This window comes from Zootoca vivipara, chromosome 9 (genome assembly GCF_963506605.1).
Source record: "Zootoca vivipara chromosome 9, rZooViv1.1, whole genome shotgun sequence".
Taxonomy (NCBI): Eukaryota; Metazoa; Chordata; class Lepidosauria; order Squamata; family Lacertidae; genus Zootoca; species Zootoca vivipara.
Window position 1 is genome coordinate 21,747,870 of NC_083284.1, and position 14,459 is coordinate 21,762,328.

At 44.2% G+C, this 14,459-nt stretch overlaps 1 protein-coding gene across 3 annotated transcripts in view; it reads right to left on the reverse strand.

The window, feature by feature from the left end:
- Positions 1 to 14,459, reverse strand: part of MANBA (mannosidase beta) — an 85,140-nt gene that overhangs the window by 45,894 nt on the left and 24,787 nt on the right. For all 3 annotated transcript variants that reach the window (XR_009558117.1, XR_009558116.1, XM_060278477.1), the window contains exons 2-5: positions 12,525 to 12,619; positions 11,900 to 12,005; positions 9,995 to 10,165; positions 3,084 to 3,207 (exon numbers count right to left, since the gene is read on the reverse strand). Coding sequence is in view for 1 of the 3 variants with exons in the window: in XM_060278477.1 (XP_060134460.1) it covers positions 3,084 to 3,207; positions 9,995 to 10,165; positions 11,900 to 12,005; positions 12,525 to 12,619 (496 nt within the window). In the remaining 2 variants the exon portion in view is untranslated. The remainder of the gene's footprint in view (positions 1 to 3,083; positions 3,208 to 9,994; positions 10,166 to 11,899; positions 12,006 to 12,524; positions 12,620 to 14,459) is intronic.

The following is a 14,459-nucleotide window of genomic DNA, read 5'->3' on the forward strand; positions in this document are numbered from 1 at the left end:
AAAAACCTTAGTTCAAGGAGTGTATGGAGCCAGTCTAATAAGGGGGTGGGACTAGAGGGAGTCGGCCTGAGAGCCCAGGAGAGAGATCTAGAGGGCCACATTTGCCCCCCCCCAAATTAAGGTTCCTCACCCTGGCATAGACAATAATACAGTGGTACCTCTACTTACGAATTTAATGTGTTCCGAACGCACATTTGTAAGTCGAAAAAAATTGTTAGTCGAATCCCATAGGAATGCATTGGGAGAAAAAATTCGTAAGTAGAAGCAACCCTATCAGAAAATTCGTAAGTAGAAAAAATCCTATCTAAACCGCATCCAAGATGGCGGACGGAGCTCTATTCATAAGTAGAAACATTCGTAAGTAGAATTATTCGTAAGTAGAGGTACCACTGTACAACAGTAAGACAGCTTCTCATGTTCCTATTCAGACAGATTAGCTTCTGAAAGTCCACACAGTGAGTCTGGACTGAGATTAACTTTGAATGAGGAACTTCCCAAGTTCATACCTAGCTCTCTTAAAGCTACGGAACACCCCCCATCAACTTTCTGAATTGATTGTGTGTGATGTGTTGGGACAATGCCCGTTATGAAAAGCAACTTGTCCTTTTGAGCCAGTCAACCCCAGTGCAAGCTGGAAGACAGACAAGTGATTACCAGCAACAGCAACCGGTTAGGTGACTTCAGTTCAGGACAAGCACATGATAGGAACTCCTCTCAAGTTACAGCCATCGTCATGCAGCTGCTTTTGCCCCAAACCCTTAAATCTCAACACTGGAAGAAATCAAGTGATATGGAGAGCCCTTTCAGCCCTAATTTCAGAAACGAAGGGACAGACAGAATGTCACAGATGTCAAGGACAAGGGGGCAGAAGCGCGGGCAGCAAGAAGTCTCTGGTTCACCCTTCCTTCGGCAGGAAAGAAATAAAAAGGGAGGGTGCTTAGATCACATCCTGTTCAGGGCTGCACACATTTAAAGGTGAACCTCGATTCGCGCATTCCGAAACAATATGAGAACCAAGACAAAGTCATCCTTCAAAATCCACACGTCTCTGAATTTTGCAGTGTAATTCTCCAGCCTGGTAATGTGAACAAAAATGCCTACACCAATGTAAAATGCAAATATTAATGAAAACAACATACCCAAATGCCTTATGTTAGGGAAAATATAAACACTGCAGTAAATATGCTTTGAAAAAAATGCCTATGTTTGGGTAAATGACATACTAAAATGAGTATATTTGGATTAACTTGAACTAAAATACTGATACATTTTCAGGAGGACTTTTTTTAAAAAAAAATTGCAACCTGATGAATAAATGTGGGGATGTGAATTTGGGATTGGGAAAACAAGAAGCAGAGAAACCGAAATCATTCATACCTACTCGGGACACACCACGGCAAAGACTCTACCACCACTCACCTTAAGAAGCAGTCGTATGCAGAGTTAGGTCCATCCAACTGCAGAATGGAGGAACGATGGCCCTCCAAATGCTGTTGACTACAACAACTATCAGCCTTAGTTGGCATGACCAATGATCAGAATTTTTTACTTTATATGCTGCTTAGTTACAACTGACTCCAAGCGGAATGATGGGAGCTGTTCTTCAGAAAATCCAGAGGGTGACAGGTTCCTCATCCAGCTCATTAGTGTCCACACTGACTGGCAGCACCTCTCTAGGGTTCAAACAGAGGTGTTTCCCAGCCCTATTCGGAGATGCCAGTTGTTTCATCCGACTTTTTGCATGCAAAAACATGTGCTCTACCCCAAAGCTTTGGCCCTTTGGCAGCTTTAGCAAGGGAAGCCCAGTTTTGATTCCTGGAATCCAATGGGCGACTACACGAGAGAATGCTTCAGACCGATTACTGCAGCTAAAGATTACTACTTCCTGGTTCTATGCAGCCCTTGCATTTTCATGGGCCTTTGTTTCTGATACAGCTTCAAAAGACTGCCATGGGATAGCCAATCTTATCTGAAGTTTGCTAAGAGCACAGATCAGAAAAACCTTCACCAAACTATTGGACCCCTGGGGAAAGGTAGGGGAGAGGATCTGATAAACAAGAGAAAAGGGATCTGTTCCAGACATGAGGAGCTATGCGAGAGAAGGTGCACAAAGAATAGAAGGTGGAGACAAAGTGCAGAGATGGTGGCCGCCTTTCTATATAACAGAGGTTCAAACCAGAGGTATATAACCAGATGTCAAAAAGAAAAATAACTACCAGACTTTTAGAGGACATCTGAAGGCAGCCCTGTTTAGGGAAGCTCAGGGCCGGCTCTAGGGGTAGTCTGGGTGCCGCGGGGTGCCGCGGAAACCGTGCTGTGCCTGCCCACCAGCCGCGGCAAGAAACGGAGCGGGGCGCCGGAGTGATCTCCGCACCACGGTGCCAGGGCGCCCGACGTGCTTGAGACAGCCCTGGGGAAGCTTTTAATCTTTAAGAAATTAGTGTATTTTAATATTTCTGTTGGAAGCCGCCCAGAGTGGCTGGGGAAACCGAGCCAGATGGGTGGGGTATAAATAATAAATTTTTTATTATTATTATTATTATTATTATTATTATTATTAGGGGAAGTGTTAATTGGAAATGAGCAGGAAAAGTCTCTGCCTGAGAGCCCTGAAAGAGCAATATTTCTCAACCTAAGTGGATGTGGGCACAAACAATCACCTGGATAGGAAGGGACCCATGTTAACAGCAGGATATAATGTATTTTTTAAAATAAAAAAAAAATTGTGAGGACAGATGTGTTCAGGAAGAGAGTGGTACAGAGCTTCAAAATAAGAAATTAGAGACTGGAAATTCATGCCCTTCATGGCACAGAGGTGCAATCGTAGGGATGCAAGGAAGAGAGTGATGCAGTAAGAAAGAATAAAGTGTCTTGCAGAGGATTTCTGGACTAGGAAAGAACAGATGATACCCCTCTGTCATATGCTGAAATTACTCCAGAGTGTTATTGATCTATGCTTTTGAATGTTGGGGGGGGGGACTTAGTGCAAACCTTTCAACCATTGTTTATTACATGAAAGGATTCTCTCCTCCAGAATCTTTTTTTTTTCTGATTCATTCTACAGTTAAGGCGACAGGACTTACCATACTGAGGAGTCACCGAGAAATAAAGCAGGCGGCAAAGATTATATGCTTCAATCCTGACATCCTTCCAAATGCCCTGAGTAGGGAAAGAGGGGCCCCAGTCCCAGCTAAATGAGCACTGCTCCTGGAATTAAACACAAAGGCAGGTTGCTTCACGGAAAGGTTGCGTTCCTATACAGAGAAAACAAGATTCTAAATGTATGTGTTTGTGTTTGTAAAATGGAGTGGCTGCAATCCTGAGCAGAGCGCTCCAATGTTCAGTTGCAGGTTCTACTCGTTCCAGAGGTAAGGGCCTCCTAGATGCTATTCCCTGGCCTCATCCCGTATCATTGCAGCAATGCTCGGATGTCAAAACTGCATAAGAACAGCAAACGGTCTGTTTCATACCACTGAATAACAGCCATGCTGGAAGCTAGGAGAACGGCCAAGTAGAAAAGGCCCACATCTTTGACCCACGCGCATGTGGTTCCAGCTCCTCAACTTCGAGAAGAGAAAAGAGGCTGTGTTTGCCACCAGGGGAATTGCTGTTTCCAACCGGCCTTGCCCTACCCTCCAACCCTAGAAGACTCCACAGGTGAGCTACTTCCAGAGGAAGAACTGTAAGGAGACTTGCCAGCCTTTTGGGTTGACACGTAAAAGACTGGGAGGGGGAGAATGTTCAATACTGATGCTATCTGCTTTGGGGCTATTTTTTGACTTGACGTTACTGGATACTTGTACTTGACCTGTTGGTTAAATGAACACTTGTGGGTTTTTTAGCATTACATTGCAGCAATATTATCATTATTATTTTATGTACTGGTATTGTATATGCATCATTACTGCGTTTAGATTCTTTTGAGAGCTGGGTTCAAATCCTCACTGTCATAAAGCTCACTGTGTGTCTCTCTCAGCCTGGCCTATTTTACAGGGTCATTGTGAGGACAAAATGGGCAGGGAGAAAAGAACCATGTATGCCCGGCATCCCCAAACTGCGGCCCTCCAGATGTTTTGGTCTACAACTCCCATGATTCCTCACTAACAGGACCAGTGGTCGGGAAAGATGGGAATTGTAGTCCAAAACATCTGGAGGGCCGTAGTTTGGGGATGCCTGATGTATGCTATCTCAACTAGATTGGTCTCAACTAGGGCCAGGGCCTTTTCAGTATTGACCCCAACTTGGTGGAACGCTCTCTCACAGGAGACCAGGGCCCTGCGGGATTTGACATCTTTCCGTAGGGCCTGCAAGACGGAGCTGTTCCGCCTGGCCTTTGGGCTGGACTCACTCTGACCCCTATGTTTTCCTCCCTTATGGTTTTTGAGTTGAGCTACTTTAAAATGAGGCAGCATTTTAAAATTTTAAATTGAAACTGTATTTTTACCCGTATTTTAATTAATTGTTTTTCTTTCTTTTACAGTGGTACCTCGACATCCGAACGACTCGACTTCCGAAGATTTCGACTTCCGAAGTAGACAACCCCGGAATTCTTTTCACCCCGTGCACATGCGCAGAACGGGCGCTTCGACAACCGAAGACTTCGACTTACGAAGACGGCCGCGGAACGGATCGTCTTCGAAAGTTGAGGTACCACTGTATGTCTTATTGTAATTTTACTGGTGTTAGCCGCCCTGAGCCCGGTTTTGACTGGGGAGGGCGGGGTGTATGTGTGTGTGTGTGTGTGTGTGTGTGTGTGTGTGTGTGTGTGTGTGTGTATATATATATATATATATATATATATATATATATATATATATATATATATATATATATATATTATTTATTTATTATTATTTATCTTGAGCTCCTTGGAGGAAAAGTGGTAAGCACATAAAAATAATATGAATATGAATAATAACAACAACAAATAAAAATAAATAGATGCAGTATATAAATAAATTGACCATGACTATGGCAGAATGAGCTGAAGCCATGGATAGCAGATTCTGTATGTCTGGGTAATGCATCATGTTATCACAGAGTCAGTCCCACATACACCAGCAGCTTTGAGTAAAATGATATGCAGGCTATGTGACTAGCATACGACTGAGCTACAAATGGTAGCTTTGGTTCATGCTAAGATTTCCAGGGTGGTGTCTAGGGCAAAACAAGTTGTTGACCACGGCTTGAAGACATGTCTTGACTTGAACTCCCCACCCTGGAGATGTACATACAATAGATCTCGTTAAAGTTTTGCATAGTGACCTACAGATCTAAATTTGTAATCCTAATAACTGGCAGCTGAGCCTTACTAATTTTGGCAACCCACACTGCACTCGCCTAGCTCCTTCCCCGTATCCCAGGGAATCGGCTTGCCTGCCAACGTATCAAGTTACAAGGAGTGTAAGCCAGGCAAGGCACCTATTTCAAGGTTATTACCACTAGCGACATTCATTTCTTAGAAAACAGCCCTCTCAAAAGGGAAAGATCTGTTTACTTTACCACTAACACTGATGGGCTGCTGTTCTTCAGGTCCGAACAAGCTATTGTTGAAGACGAGACAAGGGCAATCTCAGACCTCATTCACAGATTTCAGGATGGAAAAGAAAAAGAGGGGCTTGTTGCTAGGGCTTTTCCTATGCAGAGTAACTTAGATTCATGAATTTAAATGGCTCTGCTCTGAGTAAAACTTAGCTGAATACAACCCAGAGACTTAAGACACCTTAAAGGCTAACTGTTAAGTCTGCACATAGTGATTCTGGCATGTTCTCCATGGGGAAATTAGGTGATAAAGTCATCGTGTGCAGACTTTACAACTTCAGAAATAAAAAGTGTGAAGCGAGCTTTCAAGTGCCGTTAAGAAAAAGTTTCCAGAATAATATATATCTATATCCATCACATTCCCAAGAAGGGCAAGTCCTCCAGTTTTACTCTGACACTCACCAGCTTCTGATGGACATCAGCCATGCATTGGGGGGACCACTAACACAGACTCCCCCAGAAATCTCAGTGATCGGGCAGTAACCATCCTGGAATCTTTTTGGTAAGAGCAGTTAAAAATATTTTTTTAATACAGTCATACCTAGTGTTGCGTTCAACTCTCCTTACGAACTTTCAGCTTACAAACGCAGCAAACCCGGAAGTGTTTACTTCCGGGTTCACCGCCCGCGCATGCACAGAAGCGATCTGCGTGCTTCGCGCACACACAGAAGTGCTCGTTTGTGCTGCGCACATGTGCAGAAGAGGTGCTCTATTTGTGGATTTTGGGGTGCAGACGGCACCCCGAAATGGATTAAGTCCGCAACTAGAGGTACCATTGTGTAAAATGAATAGAGGTGGTAATTTGTGAATGGGAGGGAGATAGCACAGCTCACAGCTCAACCCCACAACTGAGCAGGCCAGGACTGCATCATGTGCCAGTATCATGGGCAGGGGTCACCCAACTTGGTCCAATGATGTGATAGCAGGATGCTATTGGACACTGCCTCCCAAAAAGCACTCAGCTGAAATACTGACACAGTGCAGCCACAACACGCCTCCTTTCTTTTTCAACTTTGCTCCCCTGCTCTGGGGTACAACCATAGCTAAGTGATGGCGCATCTGCTTTGCATAGCAGCAGGTCCCACGTTCAATCCCTAACATCTCCAGATGGGGCTGGATATGCCCTGTCTTAAACCTTGGAGAGAAGCTGCCAGCCCGTGCATACAATACTTATCTATATGGACCCATGGACTCACTCGGAATGAGGCAGCTTCCTATGTCGCTATGCCCCCTTTCAATTCTATGTACGGAAGCTGACCAGAATAGCGCTGGAATATTATTTTAATACTGGCAGCAGGGCAGCATCCTGCACCGCATCCGAAGACCGCAGGGTATCCTAGGGGGTGATAGAGGAGGCCATGTGGCACATATGATCTCCCATATCTTGCCACCACTGCTGCTCATCCCCTGGTATCTGCTGTCTGAGGTAGTCATCTCACTCTACCTAATGGCAAAACCGGTCCTGATGCTACCACTGAGCTATGGCCACTCTTGCATGTGCGTTGACCCAAGTTCCTTGCAAAGGGGACGCATAGTTGCTGGTGTGCTCCTGTGCCGTTTGTGGGCATCTGGTTGGCCACTGTGAGGCTAGATGGGCCACTGGCCTGATCCAGCAGACCCTTCTTACGTTCTTATGATAAAAGTGTGATATGGAGAGGGGACCACAAAGAGGAGACCTCCCAGAGGAAACATCTCAATCCATATTCCAGCATGACGGCAAATTTCCTTCAAGGACCCAAATCTCTTTTTTAAAAAGTTCTTGTCATAAACATGTACACAGCCCAGCGCTGTGCCAAAGCCACTCTCCTAGCATCTTCTGCTCTAAAAATAGGACTACAGCTGTTGCAAGTTGTTTTTCAGCCCCGCACCAATTTCTAACCAACCCAAGAGAGATACAACATTCTAGATTAGAGCAGAACGATGACCCCTACCATGTTTTAACCAACTGTTGTTACAGAAACAGCTCCTTTTTCACAGCCTACTTAACGATCCAATTCGGGCATGGGCAACCTTTTCTTGTGGTTGTTGAGGAGTGAATTATTCTGCTACATCCCTTCTCCCATTTCCCTCCTCTTGGCCACCCTCATGAGATGAGGCCAAGGGCTGCCAGTTGCCCACCTCTGATCTAATTTAATAGCAGCATTTATATTGTGTGGGGAACCTTTGACCCTGCTGAGGTTCCTGAACTACAACTCCCATGGGCCATGTTTGCTGGGGCTGATGGGAGTTGTAGTTCAGCAACATCTGGAAGACCACAGGTTCCCCACACCTGATTTAGATAATAAGGTTACATTCACAACCAAGTTTCTTTCAGTCTTATTTTTAATTACAATGTTCCCTTCCCCTGCCTAACAGGGTTCATCATTGCCAAGAGAGAAGATACCATATAAGGGAGGTTATATCTCAACTGTAACAGCTTAAATAACATCACATCCAAAATAGCAGATGTTCCTTCTTAACGCAAAAGCTGTGATCCTAAAACACATTTGCTACTGAACGGGGCTGGACTTACTTCTGATTAAACATGCATAGGATCGCTCTGTCCAATCACCTCAGAGCGGAAAACACAACAGCAATTTCTATTAAATTCCTGGCTCCCGTTATTGCGGTGCTTAAAAGCTTTCTGCTGATGTGTCCAAACAGGCGCATCTCCCCTTCACAACGGCTTAATGAGACCCGGCTTCTTATTAGCTAATGCTTCCCAGAGCTGTCAGAGCTGCACAATGTAAGGAGCTCGGCACATGAGAAACAGCAAACGCACAGAAAGCTGCTTGGCTAAGATGCCTCATAACCCTGCCAGCATATTCTGGCGCTTCTCAGAGCTAACTCTGGTCTCTCCCGCTTTGCTAAATTCCCTGGATAGATGCAGTCACAGGGAACAATTTTAGCCGGAACTTCTCCTATGAAGCTGTCAGCATGGTGTCGGGTCCAGCATGGTCCAGAAGTTACTAAATTCCTGCTCCCTTCAGCACAGTCACCATGGCCAATGGTCAGGGATGAGGGAACCTGTCTTTCTTTGGAGGTCTTTAAGCAGAGGCTTGACAGGCATATGGGCTGCAGCCGCGGAAGCGCTCCCCGGCCTCCGGAAGGCATCGGAGCCGGGCCTTCGCTCTGATGCCTCCCAGAAGCCGGGGAGCGCTTCCGCGACTGGGCTGCAGCCACGGAAGCACTCCCCGGCCTCCGTGAAGGCATCGGAGCGAAGGCCCTGCTGCTTTAGGGGGTGTTTTTTTTCTCGTCTAGAACGGATTAGTCAACTTTCCATTACTTTCAATGGGAAAGTTCGCTTCGGTTTATGAACACTTCAGTTCGTAAACCGAGGTTCCACTGTATAACAATTTTCTTGTTCTCTAGCTATTAGTCTGTTTGCTACCATTCTTGCATAAAAACAGCTTTTTAAAGTTTATACATACAGTCGTACCTTGGCTCCCGAATGCCTTGGCATTCAGGCGTTTTGGCTCCCGAATGCCGCAAACCCGGAAATGAGTGTTCTGGTTTGCAAACATTCTTTGGAACCCGAATGTCCAATGGGGCTTCTGCAGCTTCCGATTGGCTGCAGGAGCTTCCTGTAGCCACTCAGAAGCCGCACTTTCCAAATGTCTTGGAAGTCAAACAGACTTCCGGAATGGATTCCGTTTGACTTCCAAGGTATGACTGTATATATATTTCTCAATAAAATCAGGCTGCTTCCTGTTTTATATCGGTATCAATATATTACATTGCATTTTAAAGCCCTTTAAAGCCCTATGCGGCTTAGGACCCTCGTACCTACGGGACCGCCTCTCCTGGTATGCCCCGCGGAGGACCTTAAGGTCCACAAATAGCAACATTCTGGAGATTCCGGGCCATAAGGTGGCTAGATTGGTCTCGACTAGGGCCAGGGCCTTTTCAGTACTGGCCCCAACTTGGTGGAACGCCCTTTCAAAGGAGACCAGGGCCCTGCTGGATTTGCCATCTTTCTGCAGGGCCTGCAAGACAGAGCTGTTCCGCCTGGCCTTTGGATTGGATTCAGTCTGACCCCTGTGTTTTCCTCCCTCATGCTTTGGATTCATGGGCTACTTAAAATGAGGTTGTATTTTAATCTGTATTGTAATTAATTGTTTTCTTTTCTTTTATGTCTTATTGTAATTTTATTGGTGTTAGCCGCCCTGAGCCCAGTTTTGACTGGGGAGGGCGGGGTACAAATAAAAATGTATTATTATTATTATTATTATTATTATTATTATTATTATTATTATTTTAAAATACTACAAGATTCCTCTACTCAGCAATGTGATGGTATACACAAAGAAATACACATGCAGACACACCGTACGTGGGAAATATATATATATATTATATATATATAAAAGGGGGTGGTCCAATGACCTAACAAGGCCACTGTTTCAGGATTTCCTTGATTTTATCACCATAATTTCTAAATGGACTCTTGACATGTCATGCACACAACTATTACCTTTCTGATGAAGTTAACATGACATTGTCCTTTCTGTACAGGTGGAGGGCATTCCGGAGGCACCCTGTATGCTTTGTGATTTTTACTCTGCTCCGCAGCATACCAAACAGCCGAGACAAAATTAACATGAATTGCATTGACCTCCTTGATCACATCGGTAATATCAAAGCTCTGAAACAGGGAAAGATGGGGGGAATATGCATTATAGACCCAGTATATTAAACAATCTGAAGCACAGCATCCTTAAGGCATTGATTGAGTCAACCTGGGCTCTGGCTCAAACATTGCTTTCTTCCCTTACAGGAACATTCTACCTGAGTGAGCAATGTAATAGATTTATGAAGTGAGTCCTCAGGATTCACCGCTATGGTCATTTCTGCCAAGCTTCCAAGCTCTAAATTGTACTTCAGGGACTGTGGAAGTTCCAATGTCTGCAGAGATCCCTGAGACTGCAGGTCATGGAGAATTGCTCACACAACTACAGTAGTCCTCTGAATAAAGAAAGCAAGTGAAGGTATTATCAGAGCCAACCTTACCATACATTTAACACTTGCAGACAACCACCAAGCCAATCTCAGCCCCACCAGCCATGCTTGGAAGCTTGCTCGGAAACTGATATACCACCTGAAACTGCAGGAACAGACCAGTTGCCTGGAAGCCACAACACAAGTCTGATGTTCTCCATTAAGCTGTTGGGTCTCAAGTTGTTGACCTGGTTTTACTTAGCAGCACATTGTGCAATGACACACAATGGCTTTGTACACTATGACCTTGTAAGCCAAACTATAAATTACCATGACTTGCATGAATCTGCTGGCTCCAAGAGAAGACCTTGCACCCAATTTGGTCTTTCCTGGTCCTTTTAGAACAGTGTGGCACAGAAGCTAAGCTAAGCCAAAGTTTGGCTCAGCGTGTCATCTGACTCCTCCTTAACCACAATCTGCAACTCTGGCTTAGCTGTCGCACTGTGTTAAAAGGACAATGGAGGATCAAAATGGGTATGAGCTCCTCTCCAAGTCTCAGCAAAATTTGGCTTACTGTGGCACACAAACCAGGCCACTGTGAGACCTGGTTATCCCCACCAAACAGCACTCAAGAGAGCAGGGAGGTCTTGATATGCATTTTGATTACTTATGTACATTTTTAACGACATATGTACTCATCTATGCTTTTTCTGTGTCTCATGTATGTTCTGCCTTCATCAAAAGCCTTAAATGCTTTCATGTATAAACTCTATTCCTTTTCTTCATATGCTGCCTCTGCATTTCTACAATATTGTCCTCAAATGTATACCAGTACTGAATGTCCTCAAAGTAATATGATCAGTCGTGAACAATGTGAACGAGGAATGATTGTTTAGCTTAGAAAAGAACACTCTGATATATATATATATATATATATATATATATATATATATATATATATGCTGGAAGGGACCCAGAGTGGCTGGGGCAACCCAGTCAGATGGGTGGTGTACAAATAATAAATTATTATTATAACAGGCAATGTCGGCTTCACTGCAAAGTTTGGCATTTCAACAGTGGGAAACAAGCCTAGCCAAACACTGTGTGAGTGGAGTTTTACTTGCACAATGGGATTTCTCCTTCCTCCCATGAAACCTCAAAATCTCCTTTGGAGGGCACCCAAACCCTCTGGGGCAGATTTTCAGGGTGTACAGAAGGCTTGGGATAAGGGAGAGAAGAGGAGGGAAGGGAAATCCCATTGCACAAATGAAACAGCAGCACCAGATACGGCCCATACTTTAAAAAAAAAAAAAGGTACTACCAGATTTCAGGTGACTATGTAAGATCGCCTAGATGCTGCCAAGGCTTAAAGACGGTTGAAACTGGGAGGAATCAAATCACTTTCCCCAAACACGTAATATAGAAATTGGATAATACTCACGTATCTGTTGAACATGTTGTCTGTCCTCCCAACAGTGACATTATTGAGCACAATCTGTGCTACTGTATCCACCCCATCAAACACCAAACTCACTTTTTGCCATGTCCTACAAAAAGAGAACAGAACACACATTAGGGAACCCACTGTGCCTTAATGATCTGGTGCAGATGAAACATGGCTGAAAAATCCAGTCATCATTAGGAACATGCATGTCCTGCCTCACTCCCACAAATTCAGTCTAACCTTCCCTTGTCTTTCCTTCAGCACTGACTTGTTAACCATGACTCACTCACCAAAATTTCCAGCTAGATCATGAGATGGAAACCTAGATCTGAAGTGAGTTTGCAAATGACGAGAACCCTTTGGTTAGTATGAAGTGTGGAAAACCTTCAGCTAAACCCTGGATGTGTCAAGGGAAAGGATCACACTAGAAAAAGGAGAGAAACTGAGAAAACCAGTGTGCAGGGACCCAGCCTAGCATGCGCACAGACCTAGACCTACAAAACCCACATTGACAAATGATTTGAGCAACATCCATTTCTAGTCTGCTCCAGGGACTAATGCCCAGGTAAGTGTGTTTAGTACAGCCTAAATCATTGTATCATAACTTATGCCATTCTCATACCTGATATCAAATGGAGTTTTGAAGTCTCTGCTGTATGTCCAGTTATCCAAGGATATCCATGCGTAGGCGAGGTCATTAAATCTGTAATAAGGATCCTATTGATGGGCCACACAAAATAATTTTTAAACAACTGATTGTTAAAAGGCACCATTGCAATATATATACAGACACACTACTGTTAAGGGTATTAGGGTTTGAAACACGCAGGGGACTCTGAACCTCTTTGCTGAGCATCTAAGTGAAGCCACTAGATGCTCAAGCCAGAACGATCTTTTCCTGCTTTTCCAACAGGGAATCCTCTGCTGTTCAGCAATACCAAACTTTGCAATGAAACTAACATCTATAATGAAGGCAGATTATTACCTATAAACTTTATCAGGCTTGTACATAGCTTGTTGATTCATTCCCATGAAATGGTACTGGACATTTGCAGAATGTCTACCATTCATTCATATTCCCCCCCCTTTCATTTTCGACTCCAATCTCACCGCAGTATTCTCTCCATCTAAGCCAGGCATCCCCAAACTTCAGCCCTCTAGATGTTTTCGACTACAATTCCCATCATCCCTGACCACTGGTCCTGTTAGCTAGGGATCATGGGAGTTGTAGGCCAAAACATCTGGAGGGCCACAGTTTGGGGATGCCTGATCTAAGCCAACTCACAAAAGCAAGTATTAAATAAAGAAGAGTGCATCTCCCTTATCAAAGCTGAAAGGTGGGGCATTAATAAGGAAAGAGTTGGGAAATACACACTTGGTGAATCCCAACAGTTTAATCCTCATTATGCCAGCATTAGAACTCTGGAGCCTTTTGAAGGCAAACAAGTACAATTTTTGCCTGAAAACAATTAATGAAGATAGCCTGAGATTTGGGGAGGGGGGGAAGGAGGAGAGGAAGAAAACCTTTAGCCACCCCACGTATGTGAGAGAGTGGTGCATATTTTAGTGAGCCTGTGCTAAATATAACCTCTTTACCGGAATATTTAGCACTATTGTAGGAACTAAGGAGGCAGAAATCATTCTCTTCAGTATGCGTGTTTGGGTACGGGTGTGAATTAGGGATATTTTCAGAATGACTCCACTGTCGTCTGCATAGCAGGTTAATATTTAATTGAATCTACAGCTATTTAATACCTCCCAGACAATTCACAGGGGAATGAGGATTATATATACTAATCTTTGGGGGTTGTTTGTTTGTTTTTGAAGGCTAAAAGGCAGAGAAAGCTTTTAGAGTGTTCATTCCCCAAACCTTTCGCCAACCAGAGAGAATCACTAGTGTGCTATAAGAAACGAATTAAAATACCCACTTTGAAGACAACCGCTGAAAAGCAGCTGTAGTTTTGCCAAATGGGAAAAGATATGAAAGGCTCTTATGAAATTTGGGACCTGCCTCTTTCAAAACAGTCTGTAATAGGGCAGGTAAATCCTTCTGTCTGTATCAGGAGTGATTGTGCCATCCTGCCGAGAAGCTGCTAGGAACAGAATGGGCATCTAGTCTAAAGCTCAAGTCACAAAGCTGAGCAAAAACCCAGCCAGTCCCAGATCAACGTGGATGGTGCAAGCAGAGATCAGGTATACCACACTAATAATAAAAATGTGGGCTAGATCCTTCCTCCCCACCCCCAACCCCAATGGGCCAACTTTGATGGGTAGGTCAGGCTGCTCACCTGTCAGCTGCCTGATGTCATCACATGCGGTCCTTTGAAAAGGCAGCTTGAGAGCTATCCCCCTCTTTTAATATCTGAAGGACTATTGTATTTTAATATTTTGTTGGAAGCCGCCCAGAGTGGCTGGGGAAACGCAGCCAGATGGGTGGGGTATAAGTAATAATAATAATAATAATAATAATAATAATAATAATAATAATAATAGGACCCAGGTGGCGCTGTGGTTAAACCACTGAGCCTAGTGCTTGCTGATCAGAAGGTTGGCGGTT